The sequence below is a fragment of the Nipponia nippon genome, unplaced genomic scaffold, assembly GCF_047370975.1.
Source record: "Nipponia nippon isolate SJK-2023a ecotype South Korea unplaced genomic scaffold, ASM4737097v1 scaffold_1, whole genome shotgun sequence".
NCBI lineage: Eukaryota > Metazoa > Chordata > Aves > Pelecaniformes > Threskiornithidae > Nipponia > Nipponia nippon.
Genome location: NW_028262290.1, coordinates 148,439,973 through 148,456,966, shown reverse-complemented (window position 1 = coordinate 148,456,966; position 16,994 = coordinate 148,439,973). Strand labels below are relative to the sequence as shown.

At 38.8% G+C, this 16,994-nt stretch overlaps 1 protein-coding gene across 5 annotated transcripts; it reads right to left on the bottom strand.

Moving 5' to 3' along the window:
- Positions 1-6,475: 6,475 nt before the first annotated feature.
- On the bottom strand, positions 6,476-16,993 carry THNSL1 (threonine synthase like 1). 5 transcript variants are annotated; one of them, XR_015708835.1, is made up of 4 exons: positions 16,755-16,805; positions 13,634-13,721; positions 9,765-13,132; positions 6,476-9,009 (listed from the first exon to the last, which is right to left on the bottom strand). XR_015708835.1 is itself a non-coding variant. In XM_087776969.1 (3 exons), the coding sequence occupies exon 3, from the start codon at positions 13,075-13,077 to the stop codon at positions 10,855-10,857; it is 2,223 nt and encodes a 740-aa protein (XP_087633095.1). In that variant the 5' UTR covers positions 13,078-13,132; positions 13,634-13,721; positions 16,909-16,993; the 3' UTR covers positions 6,476-10,854. The 5 variants fall into 5 exon arrangements, 4 of the variants coding, with proteins under 4 accessions (XP_087633095.1, XP_087633086.1, XP_087633113.1 ...); XM_087776969.1 differs by lacking the exon at positions 16,755-16,805 and adding an exon at positions 16,909-16,993 and having other exon boundaries at positions 6,476-13,132; XM_087776960.1 differs by having other exon boundaries at positions 6,476-13,132.
- Between the last annotated feature and the right edge of the window lies 1 nt (position 16,994).

Sequence of the window (16,994 nt, the reverse complement as noted above, 5' to 3'; positions counted from 1 at the left end):
TCCATTTACATGTAATTTGATTTATGAAGCACATCATGCAATTAATACAAGGAACAAAAACTCATCACTAAAGATGATGCTTGTGCTGCCCCTGAACTGTCTGAACAGCCACACCGTGGGAGGTGGGAGATCCACCCTTCACCCCGTAGGCTTAGCACAACAAGCTAAGTGCTCACAGAAGGCAAATTTTATTTTGCATAGATTAAAAAAAAAAAAAAAGAAACGTAGTTTATATTTCTTCATTTCCCCCTGTCAGCTGTCAGCTGTGCCTTGCGGAAATGAGTAACAATCTGTGATGCTGGGCACTACAGCGATCTTAGTAGTTTGTGAAGTAGTTTTCCATCTAGCTTTTGTACCGGCTCTGTACAGCGTCGGAAAGTTCACTTTGCACTCAAGATCTTCCGGCTCATCTTCGCCACTCTGCATTTTGAAACGGGGTTGACTGTGTATTAGGTTTGATTTGTCTTTAGTAAAGTAATTCCAGTGTCAGGCAAAAGTAACACAGTGGATAATTGTGTCTGTTTTATATTCAGATGCCTTGGAGAAGGAAGGGACCTGTACTTACAACCATTTCTTTTCACAATAATATAATGAATAAGAAAGTAAGAGCTTTACCGTCAGTGACCTATGAGCACAAGGAACAGAGATGTTTGCAATTCAGGTGCTGCACACATTCTAGAACCTGGACTTAAAAGCTAATTTTAACAGTTTGAAAACATAACATCTTTTTGCTTTTTGTAAAGGAAATGAGAGCTGCTTTTGTATTTTCAGCAATCATCAGTGCATCTTCAGCATCCAATATAAATTCAGAGAATCCAACATATTGTTTTGATCACAGATAAAGTGTAATCATGTAATTTGGAAGTGTATTAAATATTTAAGTATCTGATAATTTTCTAAAATGCATATTTCTAGATTTCTGAGACTGAGGAAATGAAGGGAAGAGAGTGAAAGAGATTAATTATGTTACTAGTTTCAGGAAGCAAATCTCCATGTTGAATAATGACCCTCTGTATCCCACTTATTTCAAAACCTCATGGAAGTGCTTTATAAATCTACCTTCCAGAAATTCCAGAAAAATCTTTCAACAAAAAAAATGTAATCCAGAGTGATAAATCATTTAGAACAATAAAATCACTTGCATGAACAAACACAGCTTCTGTCAGTAATTGTGCTTGCTTGCCCTAGGCATAAGTTTGTTACATATGGGAAGTGATAATACTTGTGGTTACAGTTCCCAGTATCCCATTTTCCTTTCCCAGTTCACACTTACTCATAGCTATGCTTATCCAGCAGCAGTTACATAAGATGCAATTCCAAAGATTTATAAATCACCTCTTGCAAACAATAAACTGCATCAAATTAGCCCCTGATGTGCTTTGTACTAGCAAAGCAATTTGCAGATCCATCATGAAGTATCAGTACTGTTATCTGTCAGCAGTCAGTATGGCCATTTTTTCCTGAGTGTGTTACCTGCACGGGCTTGGTTATGTGAACTTATAGTGGCTGTCATGTAACTGAGAGACCCTCAGGCAAAAGGACAAATTCAGTGTCATACATTTCCCCCATTTCTGGGAGTCGGAGTACATATCCATCTGATTCGACATCATGAGATGTCCCCGTAGCAATATCAGCAATGGTTGAGAGCACCGATTTCCACTGGTGGTCTCCATTGCACCCTACTCATTATGGCATTTTGGGGGACCCTGAACCCTGCCGTTGCCTTGACTAACCTGTTTCCGTTGTTTAGCTGTGTATATTTCTACTTACAGACTATCCTTCAGGATAAGACCTCTCCACATGCCAGCCATCAGCCCTTGAGAGCAGAAAATGTTTCTTTCCTCAGTACATTTGTTTTTCCTGTTTTTTAAATCTCCTCTGTGGGACAGGCTTCTTGCTCTTCTCAGTGGAATCCTGTCCCCATCTACTCACCTAGTGCTATGCCCAATTACTACAAAGAAAATCCAGTGTGTAATTTAACTTGAAAGGTAACAGCAACAAATCATTTACTTTCTCATAAACATTTCATAATTACTATGTGTAACTTTCTTTGTACTGCTATTTCCACATTCTTAAAATAGTCATTTTCACTTCACCACACTTCAAAATTTGCAGCAAGTGGGAGATGTTCAGGCCCTCAAATTTTACTGATAGTCAACACGAGATACTATTAACAAATAGTTTTGCCTCTGCAGTCCGTGTGCCAGATTCAACCAGCAGGTAGGTTCTACCAACCTGATCATTCTGAAAGTGTTTTTTTGACTGACAATTGTCTTGAGCGAACAAAAATTCATATTCTGTTTTGCTTAGCCACCTTTGAGAGATGACAGAGGTATAACAGCACATTAGGAAAAAGAACATCTGCTTAATGTCAAAGTAGTACCCACTCACTCGGCAAAGACTGTCTATTAGCGTCAGTGGTGGAGGCAGCCACTACTCTGTCCTCTCAGCTGGGTTAAATGATGGGAACCAAAACCAGAGGGCTGAGGCATCGGCGGCGGGCAGCACATGGAGGAGAAGGTTTAGCAGGAAATGTACACATGCATTAGAAAAGATGCCATGGGAGTTTCTCTACCACAAAACAATAAAAAAAAGAAAAAAGAAAGAAAATTAGTCTACCATAATCCTTTCTGTTGACTTGAAAAAAATTCCACAACTTACATTGAATTCCAGTTTAAGGACAAACTTAAGGTAGTGCCTTTTTTTCCAAACCAAAATGCAAATAGGGCACTAGCTAGAATGGAAATATAAATGATTGCTTAGCTCAGGTCTGATCGCACAGACTCAGCAAAAATAAGCAAAGTAAGATCAGGACTTTAACCATGGGGAAAAAAAAGCAAGTATAATACGCACATCTCTATGTTATATAAAATCTGGCACACTTGTATTGGTTTCGTAGGTTGTATTATGCTCCCTTCATGCTCATATTTAAGGAAAAAGAGTAACAAGGTATTTGATTTTAGCATGCAAAGATTACAAGAAACTGGAAAAGATACAAAGCCTGAAAGAAAGGAGCCCTGCAATTCAAAGAATTTTTTTTTTTTATTTTAGATTCTTATATTAAAGCAAAATTGATTCAAGATTGAGAGTTGAAAAGTCTCTAGCAGCATATAATGCCATGAATTAGTGTGATGTTTCTCTGACCTGGAAGCATCACATATTTCTGGGTACTCCACATATCAATGAATATTAACCTAATTATTATTAAGGTTTCTTACTTAAATTTATGTTAATTACATTTTATAAAAATGAAAATATAAAAAACTCATGTAACATTACAAATGCTTATGATAGCCTTTCATTTAGAGCCCTTCAAAAACTGCAAGAAATTATCACGCCTAGCAAACTTCTGTTAGGAATGCCATCTTGTGGTTAAAAGCTGTATATAACAACGATTCGAGGTAATAGTAAACTAAATTTTTACTTTCAAAATACCGATTTTGCAGAAATGAGCTATTCAGGTATGACCTTTCGGAACTGTATAGCATTCTTTTATTAACCATTCTAGATGAAACCGACTGTGAATATGGCTTTCCCATCCTCATCTGTATACAATGCTAATTAATTATTCAGGGAGCACTAGTTTAATTAGGAGATAGGATGCATTTATTAGCATTTCAAACAGAACCAGATTGACACATGTACTTAGTAAAAAAAGTCCACTAAATGCCTACTCTATTTAGATATAATTTAGTGAATTAGTCTAAAATGTATAGAAAATACACAGATTTTTCTCAAAATATGTTTGTAGAGCAGAGCCCTATGAGCATACTTTACCTTCTCCAAACTTTATGGAGCATCTTTGGTTGGTATATAAAAGGCCAAGCTTAACTGTAACAAGGAAGCATTGGATTTTTCAATTTGTGTTATATAGATGTTATTGTGAGCTGAAAATAAATTGAAAATGGCCACTGAATCATAACCTGCTCATGAAAGGAGAGAGAAATGACAGGTGAAGAATGGAAAGAAGGGGTCCAAAAGCATCTAATAAACTTTAAAAGATGTCTAACTTTTAAAGGCTTAGAAAAACGAATAATAATTAGCTACATTCAATACAGCTGACATTTGCATAGGCACTTTCCTACTATGTACGTTCACCTCATTTTCATAATGAAAGTATATCTTGCCTGAACCATCACAACACATATTGTATAATGAAATTTAAAGCTAATGAGCCATATCCTAATAGCCATGAGTCAAGTCAGGGTGTGCATTAGTAGTCCATTTGCAGTTCTCCAGAGACAGGAAGAACAAGGCTAAACATATCCAGTAGCCTATTTAGCGCACAACTTGTTCTGTGTACTGATAACACCACAGCAGAACTGAAATGAGTTCACAATCTCTAGCACTCAAACCTCTGTGAAATACTGTTCGTACTTTTGTTAGCACGGAAGTTATTCCTGGGGCAGCCAAACAGGACTGCTGTGATCATTTAGTTTGACCTCTTGCATTACATGGATCTGAACTGCCTGAATTAGTCCTCTATCAAATCACCTCTTTTCAGGAAATCATCTTAACACGTCCAGACTAGAGAAACCTTTACCATTCTGTTACGTGCCTTTCTCTCTTCTTGTAATGTGTCCAGCTTCTACTTAAAATCACTGGATCGCTCTTTCTCTGCTAGACGGAACAGACCTTTATTTTATTATCAAATTTTTGCTCCAAAGATGGTTCTTCTAGGCTAACTCTCCTTTCACTAAACTAAGTGCATTCTGCTTATTGAAACTCTCATGCCAGTGCTTCTCTTTAATAATTTTATTGCTCTCATGACTCTTTTCTGTCCAATTTTCCAGCATCACCAGAAATTGTGACTATTGGAGTTGGGCATAGCGTTTCTCTAAAAGGTTACGCCCAAGTCAAATATGGAGAGCAATATTACTTCCCTGACAGTATTTCCATTTCTAAACCCGAGACTCTCACTGGTCCTTTCGTCCACAAGGCACGCTGAAAATTCATGTTCGGTTGAGCACGCACATCATCTCCAGACAAATTGTTCTATTTGGTAAGTATGTCCTCAAACCTCTGCTCCTAGAGACACAGGTCTACTTTAGGCCACAGTGAAATGCAGATTGCTTACAGCTCCCAACCAAGTAATTCATCTTACTCTGTTTAAGTGGCTCCTTAGTACTTAAGTTTTGTGACACCTGTAGATTTGAGCAGTCATTATTGTATTTCCTTCTGTGTTCTAACAAACTCATGGTTAAGAGCCAAATCCTGCGTGAACTCACGTTAACAAATTTGTTCAGTCACAGCTGTCCTTTCAGATTTACATTTTGTGAGCTTTCAGATTTGGACTCAATTAGTATTATGATGAATTTTAAATTTGGGAGTGATATTTTGCATGTTTCTATAGCAATAACTTATTTAAAATACAAGAAACTATTTGAAAATCTAAGGGTATTCCAAATACCAGTGATGAAATACCTAAAAAAAAAATGCTAGAGCAACAATTCCTGTGCTATGTAACTGATTTTGTAAAGGTCAAGATCCACTTTTTATGAAAAATGTGTTCCTATGTTGCACAGGGAAAACACTGTGGTTTCTATACATGGTTAAATTTTATAAAATATTATACATAAGCAAGTAAATCAAGTGTTTTCTTCATTCTGCTGAACAATTTTCCTATTAAACCTTTTACTTCCTGTGCTGTCAAGAAAGTAGCCAGAGACCATCTTAAACAGCTACCAGGGAATAAAGTCTTCTCGAGTAAAAGGCACCAACAGGTTAGATTTACCTCTATGCCGGGAGACCTTCAAAAGTTATGCCTAAGTTGGAGAGCAAGACCAAGATTGATGTCTTTCAGATCACTGCATTCTGAAAAATTGTTGAAGCAACAGCTTCCCAGTTCTGATAAGCATGCTGAGCACGTTTATGACTACTATGAAAAACCACAGTAACATTTAAATCCCCCTCAAGCTGCTAATATATGTTCAGAATTAACTGCTTGTTCGCATTAATTCATTGAAATTAACTACTCATTTCTTCTTGCTGTTTTAACCATTCAAGTAATTTTTAAGCCCATGATCCTGAAATCATACTCCAAGTGAACCAAAGTTGCTCCACAACTGTTAACAGACCACCAGTTTATCCCTCCACTGAACTAGGCGCGAATAAGAAAGATTAAACTGTCATAGATTTCCTTTTCCATATTAATTCCTCAGAATACAGACTCTCCATGCAGCACCAGACAAGCCTGTGCTACAGTGTAAACAGTGTTTAGACATTTGCTGTTTTTGATGTGGGTTTATTTTTTCATACATACTTTCCTTCCAGGATGATGCAAATTATCTCTCTAATACCTGTCAATCTCAGCAAAGTGAATTACTATATTATTTACTATACACCTAACTTTCAAGTAAACACAAGACAGAACATGTCTTTCACAATTTAAGAATATCAAATTCTGAAACCACTTCTTTTCATGGGTTTTCTTTACATCACATTGATAAGGACTTAAGAAGATATTTGCAAAGAAAATACTACAGAGTGGATCCCACAGTATTTATTTAGAAAAAATATAGTGGATACAAATTACTAATGCATATTTCAGGCATGCCAAACATGATATATTTAATAACAATGTGTGTTCTTGATGTCCTTGAGGAGCAAAGTTGACCTCTTGAAAAACAAGAATCTTCCCTTTAGAGTTCCATCTGCTAAAATATTCCATCACCTCAAAAACATAAGTAGCAATTATTTCTAAATCGTACAATACTAAGAAAACAGAATTCTTTTCTGAAGTCACCCCTATCTGCTCTATTCACCCTTTACCTCAAATCACTCTCTGTCACCCTGAGAAGCAGGACTGTGACTAAAGGCAAGTAATGAGCAGCTGGTAAGTCTGTAAGCAAAACAAAGCATTTTCCATGTAAATATTCTTATAATACAAAGTGTAAATATAGACACTACATTTGTCCTTACATTTGTTGCATTTGTCCTTAAGGTTTTTCTTGTAGTATCAGTGTTCAGCAAAGATTTATCTATACAGAAGAATAATAGCTTAACTAAAGCTATGCTATTACTCCAGGTCAACAAAGCTAGTGGAAATGTGTATATATGCATGCTCACATTCTTTGTAAGCCTGGTTTATATTGATTTAGACTGCAACATCCTATCTTTAGACAAACAGGAGCAAACTGTGTATACACCAAGCCTAAATGGCTTAAAGAATCCTGCTAACCATTACAATGTAGGTTTGCTTTTGTGCATCATTAGCACACCATTTTTGCCTTAAGAAGTTAATAGAAAATATTGCATGACAACATCCAGTGTGCACAATGTCTGCAAAAGGCAAAAAAATGGCACTTGTGTCCACTCTTAATCATTAATGCCCTTTGAATCTTTCATAATACTGATAGTGGGGGAAAAAAAGTGCAATACCAGTAGCACAATATTTGTTGAACCACAGTATTTTGCTGACTGACATTTAGAAAAGCTAGACTGGGAAGGAAGAACGATTGCTTCCCTCACTATCCTATCCCCCCGCAGCCAGCTATAACAACGAGTACGCTGGAAATTTCTTCTTTGCCATTCCTCCAGGCCCAGCAGGACAAGGCAAGCCAGAAGACTGTACATTACAGCTACCACAACACAGCATCAGCACCTGGTCACAAACACTCTGTACATCCAGGATCACGACACTACTGCAGCATTTTATAGTGCCCATTACTAGAATCCACAAGCAGATGTGGTGCACAGAAATAGTTCACTGAAGTTATAAGAATGTCCAAAAACGAATTCATTATTTTTAAAAATGAGCAAATACTGTATTGTAAAAGCCTTTAGAAATTCTGAGAAATGTACTAATACCATACATGCTCTTTAACCACTGCCTTTATACACCCTAACGTCACATTGAAAGCCCATAACTAAGTACAACTCCTCATTTTTTTTACTTATTCAATTCATGTAACCATATCAACTGTTATAATAGCTCATGTGATATGCAAATAGCAACTAGGAATTTTACTAATACTTTCTCCTTCAAACCAAGCTTGAGTTACTGCTATGAACTTTGAAATACTGTTTGAGTCATGCCAAAATAAATCCTCTGTTATCTAATAACGAGCTAATTCAAGGTAGGACATTGGCTTCTAGCCTAATCCTGTTTAGAATCTCAGCTTTTCTCTTTTAAGTGCTTTCTATGAAAACAAGCTCTTCTTTGTAGACATTTCTATGAAGTATAGTAACAGTGTGTGACAAATCGCCCTACGATGTCAAATGGCATCAAGCCCCATGGAACCACGTACTGCAGGATTTCCAGAGTGCTTATGCTGAAACCAATTCCCCTTCCAGTAGTTCAATCTAGGCAGTTGGGCTTGTTTGGGGGTTTTCGTTTTTTGTGTTTTGTTGGGTTTTTTTTTTAACATTTAGCATTCTGGTTTTGTACTGAGCACATCCAGTGAAAGTCTTACATTTTTTTCCACTTGGAACTATTGTGAGAATCAGATTGAAACATACAGAAATACAAGGTGGATGTGCACTTATCACCTACACAAGCAATGCTTCTTTTTTGGTAATGTGCTCATGCAAATATTTCTTACAGGACTTGGGCTAACTTTTTTTAATTTCATATTTATGGTCTTTCTCATGTTGTGTCTGCAAAACAATGAAAACTCCTCTGCCTTATGAGAAGAGACTGAATGAGTTAGGTCTTTTCACCCTGGAGAAGAGGAAGCTCAGGGGGCACCTCATCACAGTTTTCCAGTACTTAAATGGCAGCTAGAAAGAAGATGGAGGCTCTCTTCACAAGGAGCCACAACAAGGGGAAACAGGTACAAGTTGCACCAGGAGAAGTTTCATCTTGATATAAGAAAGAAATTTTTCACAGTGAGAACACTCAATCACTGAAACAACCTCCCCAGGGATGTGGTAGAGTCCCCATCGCTGGAGGTTTTTAAGACGTGACTGGGCGGGGTGCTAGATAATCTCATCTAGGCTCCCTTTCCCACAGAAGGTTGGACCAGATGATGTTTTGAGGTCCCTTCCAACCTGGACTGTTCTATGATTCTGTGAAAATAAAAATAGAAAATTATTTTCCAAAGTTACTGCAGAAATAGCGAACGAGGATTGAGCAAAGAAAAGAACTAGAAAGGTCCTAAAAAGGCACCCAAGAACGGCAGAATCTAGAAAGCTATTGTGTGGCACCTTTGTTATCAGCTGTCTTTAATTTTATTGTATAATGTATTCACTGTGGCAAATGCCCATCATGCTTGGGTCTTTCACCTTACACTGGAAGAAATGACAATTTTTTTAAAATAGTTTGCTAGTTCTTCACCTTTAAGGTGGCAGAAAGTACAAGCAGACACACAGAGGAAGCTGGGGGATATGGGAACAGTTCAAAGCCCCAAATAAGTCCTGACATCTAGGAGATGTTGCCTCTCAAAGAAGCAAAAAATATTATCAATTACCACCTCTCTTGCCAACACTTTCCCTATTTGAATCTTGGTGGGAACCACAACCTCCCGTAGCTATACATCCTCACATCTGATGACTCTTAGCTCTTTACCTGTAACTACATGCCACTCAAAACTTGCCAATACATCGTTTTACCATTTCTCTTAGTGTGAAATGTAGTTATACTTTACGCCCTCGCCAAATCTAATCTACAGTTAGCAGAATAAGTTTGTCCATAACCACATGATCTCCTAGGGCAACCTGCTCTATTTTTTTTTTTTGATGCAAAAAACCCCAACAATAAACAGCCTGTCCTTAGCAAAACCAGATTGCTAACATAGATATATTTTAGGTTATACAATGAATACCTCTGACGCTATCACACTTTCCAGACACTGGAATTCATCCTTCACTTTCCTTGATGAGATGCCAAGCACTTTGGGAAGCTTCTTTCTTGTACTAATTCATGCAAAGCATGAATAGAATAGAATGTCAAGGAAATTAATTTAAGAAAAATATGAAAACAGAAGTAATTAGAACAAGAAAGCTATATGATCTCTAAGAAAAAACTTATATTCTGAAAACTTAGAATACAAGAAATAAATGTAAATAAATGGTGAAGTCTGGTTCTTACTTAAAGAGACTGCTGCTACTACTAGCAAATTCTTCTATAGCATTAAAAAAGGATTCTAAAGTTGAAAGTTCAAATAGAAAAGATCTAGGAAAGAGACTACAACACACTGGAGGAAGAGTATATCTCAAAAATTACTAAAAATATTGAATGAAGGATTCTAATTTACACAGGAAAATATCTGGGAGGAAAAAAACACCTGAAAACCAAAATAACCACATTTTTTTTACATAAATGCTGGCCTCACAATACATTAAAAATATTATACAAGGTAACATACCACTAAACTGAATGGTTCAAGGATTAACAATACAACCATACTTCAATCTTTGTAGTGAAATCAACCCTCATTAGTAAAATACGAACATCATTACATATCTTATTATGTTTCAGTGCCCTAAGTGAAGTGAGTTAAAGTTTAACTAATCACCTACTGACCAAATGATCACATCATTCTTGCAACAAAACAAGACCTATTAGTTTCAGAAAGGTCAGTTTCATTATCTTCCTCCTTCCACCGAGAATGCTTTAGAGTTATGAAGGAGACAGCACTGTCAAGGAAAGCTGGCACTACTGCTCTCTCTACTATGTATGACCTGCAAAAAAGTATTGCAATCTTTTATACTCTCAGTTCACAACCTTTCACCACTATGAGAAATCTCACACGTGTTACTTACAAATACTGTTGAAAACTTGACAGCTGAATATAAAGCTGCAGACGTTACGCTGTGGATTGGACACGGGCCAGATGAATCATGACTTTATTAAAACATGCAGCTTGTTAAGAAGGTATCGCAATTGACACAGTGGGGGGTGTGATCACTTAATCAGAAAACTTTCATAAAATGATTTTGAATTAAGGTTTCTATATGGGACATCAGCATACTCATATCAGCAGCACAGACCTGGTGATGATCATTCCCCTTCTTTTTCAGGGTCTCTAATAGGCCCCAGTGGACTGGAGGCAGAGGGCTGTAAGAACTCAGCAAGTGAAGCTGACTTAATGGATTCTGTTTTATTTCTGCAATCCTCAAGGCCCTCAAGATAGCAGGTGCAAACTTAGAATAATGAGCCGTAGATGAAATAATAATTGGGCAAGTTCTATCTTGTAATCGATCTGCAACTACTTTAGCAACAGCTGTGTGTGTATCCAAAATATATCCTGTAGTACTGTATACAGAGTGAATGGCAGCTAGACAGTCCTCCTCAGAGCACCATCCAGCCACCAAGTCCTGCTGAAGCTTTTCAAGTAGATCTTTCCGTAGCTGGAAGTGGCCCTGATTTTCCAGCTGGGTGTATAATTGTGTCACCAGTTGTCCATCCTCATTAGCAATCAGGTGCAAGTATCGCTCAAGATTGGAGGACTTCAAAATATCTACTGCTGGTGAAAAAGTGGGAATTAATTTTCTTCCCCTCAAATCATAAACACCTGTTCTTATGAAGTCAGTCAAAACGTTGTTTTCATTGGAAGCACAAATACATTTTCTAATAGGAATTCCCATCATTTTAGCATACAAAGCAGCTAATATGTTGCCAAAGTTTCCTGTAGGAATGCAAACATCTACAGGGCTTCCAAAAGGAATAATATCTTGATGAACAAGATCAAGGTATGCAGAGGCATGATAAACTATCTGAGGAAGCAGTCGTGCCCAGTTTATAGAGTTTGCTGCAGCTAAAGCTGTTCCATATTCTACTGTAAGAAAGCCAGTATAATCAGAATTAGTAAAGATTTGCTTTATAGCTGTCTGGCAAAAATCAAAATCAGATTTGACACCTACTGACCAGGCATTTTCTTTCTGACAGCCAATCATCTGTGATTTCTGAATTGGGCTTACTCCATCCTCAGGAAAAAAATTCATCACAGCAATTCTCTGCTTGTCAGTGTCATGGAGTCGACTAAAGCCATCTAGGACAGCACTCCCTGTGTCACCAGAAGTAGCTACCAGAACCAAGTAATTGCAGCTTCTGGGAATGCAGTATGCAAATATATGTGGCACTATCTGTAATGCAAAATCTTTAAATGATGCTGTTGGTCCATGAAATAACTCAAGGAGAAACTGATTGCCTGCCAGATGCCTAACAGGGGCAATTTTAGAGCAAGTGAAGTTTTCTCCGTATGCGGTTCCAATAATTTCTGCCAGCTTAGAAGCAGGAATATCAGCAGGATGTATGCATCTTTCTAGCATCACCTGGGCTCTATCAATGTACGTTGCTTCTATTAGGCTTTGCCATTCTCCAGCAGTGAATTTTGGAAGTCCTTTCTCAGGAACAAAGAGTCCTCCATCAGGGGCTAAGCCCTCAGTAACAACATCACTGAAATATTTACAAGAGTCTTTTTCCATACTCCTTCCAGACCTACTAGACCTAGTTGAAATGAAAGTTTCCAGTTCTGAGTTTTGGTATCTCTTCACAGCATCAAGTACCTTTTCTGCTACAACCTCTGCCGCAATATCCCCTCCACAGAGAACACGGATGTCATACCACCTTTTGTAGAACTGCTTCCTAAACTGAAGTATGTCCTTGAGAGAAATATCAGGAGACTGGCCCACGATGCGATCCACTTTCATTGATTTCAGCCTGCTCATAATGACTGTGGTTGGCACATCCAGATATACAACTATTCCATTTTTCTTCATATGCCGCATGCCAGCAGAATGCATTGGATTGGACCCAGTAAGGGAAATGACACTTCCAGATGCTGAAAACTTCAACAGGGCTTTTCCTTCCTCCTCTAAAAATTGCTCATTACCAACATCCTGCAGTTTTTCCGACACACTCATATTCCAGGTTGTTTCAAGGACATCGTCATCTATGTCTATGACAGGGCAATCTAGTTTCTGACCTACTATTCTCCCAACTGTTGTTTTCCCAGCACCCGGAGGTCCCATCAGGATAATATTTTTGTTTCCAACAAGACAATGGCTTGAGAACCACGACTTCCATAGCTGTGCAAATGCAACAGGTCTCGAAAGCATGAGTTTAAAACACATGCTAGAAAGACTGTTTTGGGTTATTAGTCTTAAAGGACGATATTGAACAATGTGAAACATCTTCTGCTGGGCTGTTGGTTTTTCTTTTTCCAAGCCAACTTGACAATCCACTCAACTGCTTAAAAAAGAAAAAAAAAAAACAAACAGTAATTAGTCCTTCAGCAAACATCTAGGAAAAAAACTAAAGGATATGAAATTCAGAACAACAAGAATTCAAACATAAATCCAGTTATGACTTCATCAGTGCCAGGGAAGTATTTTTCAGAACAAGAGTCATTCCCCTCTCCTGCATAGCTGCAGCTCACTTGCACTGACAAACCCAACTTCAAACAGTCCATGTCATCAGGGTAAACAAAGACATCCAAACCTAACACTACAACACTATTTGCAAATAATATTGTTTATAGGAATTCAAAAGCAATTAGATTTTCCTCTAGTAGACTTACTTTTAAGTACGTATTTACAAATAATGAAGATTAACTAAATTACCTTCTTGTAATCAAAATGTTAACAAAATATGTATTTTCCCCACCTCCAAAGTTGCCTTTGATTTCTTATATTGTCTTTCTAAAAAAAAAAAAAAAGCAAGACCAACTTAAATACACAGAAAACTCACAGACTTGTGCAACAGCAAGGCTGAAAGAGTTGCATCCAATTCTCTTCCAAAGAGATGGCAAACCAAGCAAGTGATTTGTGAAGAACTCCTGTAACAGAATTGTATTGAGTGTAGTTTGTGTAAAGTAAGAGAGAGAGAAAACACGTCATAAAGACACTCTACCCTCAAAAAAAAAAAAAAAACACTAGGAAAGTTTAATCTCCAACAACGATTACGCAAGAAGCTCTCAACACGGTATTTTGTTTGCTTAGAGAAATCAACACCAGTAACAGCACGAATTGCAGCACAATTTGTGCGTGTTTAGGGCAAAGGGGGAAGAACTCTCAAAATCTCCGTAAAGGGGCGAGGAGGGGGCAGAAATCAGCACAAATATGCACAGAAAATCCCTACAGAGTAATTTTTCTTTTTAGGTAGGCAAACAAGTATCACTTTGTTATTGTTATTTATTCATTGTTCATTACTAAAAATGCTTAAAGCAAAGCAACACTGAACTTCCTTTTAGGAACTTAATGAAATTTTAAATGTAAAAATCCAACTCGGTGCTTACGGATCAATTCTAAAAAAACAATATATATTTTATATAGATATTTGCAATATCTATATAAAATCAGCATTTTTTAGAAATTATTACTTTTAGTTGCTATAGTATGCAGTACAAAGAGCTGCAAGTTGTACTTTTTTTTTTTTTCTCCTTTCTGGCACTGTAACACGTAACCAAAATGGCAATCAGCAACTTCTAATAAGTACATTTTAAAGACTCCATCTAGCTGCTAGCACCCCAGCATTTGCTTTGGAATGTTTTTTGTTTTTTTTTTTTAGTTTCTACACCAGCTACTTTTACCAGTGAAAAAAAAATTTAATGAGAAAGTGACAAGACAGACTAAACAAAACAATTAAAGGAATTCACTGAAGACTAAGTTTCCAAATCCTTCAATTGTTCAGTGCCTTTTCTCTAGATGCTCTCCAGTCCAACAGCCTTTTATCACTGTGGAGAGCAGGAGGAGGCCTGGAATTGCAGTAGCAGGCAGGTGAGCACCAAATGGGAACTCCATCATCTTCCAAAGACCTACCCATGATTAACCCATGTTTACAGTTATCACACCAGTCCTTCAAGACCCTGCTGTTCCCCATCAGCACGCATAACATCAAATGACTCCACAGACACACGTCACAAACTTCAAAAACGACACAGAAGCTCAAGTTTTGTAAGAGCAAACCACAAAGACTTCACTTCCAGATGCTCCTTGCTCTAGATACTGCTCTGCGTTCCCTGTACTGTCTTTCATACTCTCCTTTCTTTACCAAGCTATTAACATAAGTTACAAAGTCAAAGCACTTCTAATTGTTTAAATCTTTGCATTTGCTCACTTCTGTAAGGAGAGATGAGCTTGCAAACAGTAAGCCTCTGTGTTTGCACCCAGTGCTGTGACGTGATGAACATGCTATAATTACAAGGCATAGATGAGAGTAAAGATGGGCATATCATACTGTACAGTTTTTTCCCAATCCTTGTAAAGTAGAAGGGAATGGTCATACATAGATACAATATAAGGTTTTTGTAATAGTTATTAAAAAGAAAAAAACAATCTGTGAAGAGTAGTTGTAATATTCAGTATCATTATAAAGCTGTACCATACTAGTAATGCACCCTAATAAACACAAACATAGAGAGCTACAGGGCCAGAAAGACATATTTGTATTAAATGTCCAGATGTAAATAAGTTATGTTCAGAATTTTAAAAAATTTAGAGACAATATTATAGCGATTTTATTTCCTGAACATAGGAATCACTTCAAGCGTTATGTATGAACTAAGGGAGTACAAACCATGCCAAGCATAGTGGCCTGCCTACCACGTCCAGTTGCACTACAGATTCACTTTGAGGTGCAGTCACTCAGCACACACTACACAGCTGCTGGACATAACATCTGGACTGCTTTATGAATCCAGGCCACAGGGACTTAAATCCCTCCAAATTACAGGTGTAGACAAGGAACTAGACCCAGATTTGTCTAGTTATAAGCTTAACATGTTTACATGAACTTATAAGCAATCTATGGTATTGTTTGAAATCAACTTGGTTAACCTGGTGCAAAACTTTGCAGGGAATTTCTTTATTCAGTTGCTCAATCAGTTTAATCTATTCCAGTGTAATTCAATTTTGCACCCATATAAAGTACATTTACACAGAAGCTTGCAACCATTGAATTCAACTGTTTCTTTGAAACCATTTTTTATTCAATTGGCAAAACCGTACTGTAAAAACAGCTCAAATCAGACTTTATATCTCATAGAGTTTACCAGTCTAGTTAGAACACCAAACCATCCAACTTTACATATAGCTAATTCTCCCAAATTAGCGGTATTTTTTTTTAAGCAGAGCTTACATCCGTACCTCCAATAAAATTTTAAGTTTTGACAATACACCTCGACCCTTCACTTGGACTGCTGACAGCACCTACATATCGTCAGCAAATATCCACAGCTGTAACAACCTCTGCTGATGACAAGAGTTATAGTGAAAACCAAATTTTGTTACTGGTATAGACACAAGTTTGCAACAACTTAAGGTATGGTTAAAATTCAGTAACCAAACAAGTCAGTGGCAATTAGCAGCTGTCGAAGACCTCAAGGTAGGTCAAGACTGGTAATTATATTTCAAAACTGTTAACAGAGGACAACTGCCATTTGACTTTTCTCAGAGCTTTTATGCAGAGAAAAAAAAAAAAAATCACAAACTAAACCGTTCAGCTTCAACTGTCCCACGACCACCCCACAGACTGAGATCCTGCAGAGGTTCCCGCCTCACCGTTTCGACGCCCCGAAGGTGTCAAAGCGCGGCTGGCAGGAGGGGGCCGGGCCGGGCCGGGCCGGGCCGGGCCGGGGCCGGGGCAGCGCCGCGCCGCGCCACACCACAGAGCCGGGCCAGCCGCGCCCGCCCGCCCGCCCAGCGCAGCCCCGGCCTCCCACCTCCCCTCGGGACGGGTGGCGCCCCTGCCCTGTGCCCGCGGCTGGGCTGAGCTCAGCTGGGCTGGGCTGGGCTGGGCTGGGCTCCGCTCGGCTCGGCTCCCCTCGCCCTCAGGCGCCCTCAGGCGCCCCCAGCGCGGCGCGCGCACGTACCGGCGGGGGCGGGGCCAGCTGCCACAGGTACCGCGCGCGCCCCAGCCTCACCTCCACCCACCCCCCCCCCGCCCGCACGGGCGCGGGCGCAAGCGCAGGCGCAGGCACCTGCCCGCCCCGCCCCCTCGCGGCTCCCCGGCCCTGCCGGCTTCACCTCCGCCAAGTGCGCCTGTGCCGCTCCCTGCGCCGCGTGGCGCCATCGCGCCTGCGCCGCCGCCCCTGGCCATAGCGCCTGCCGAC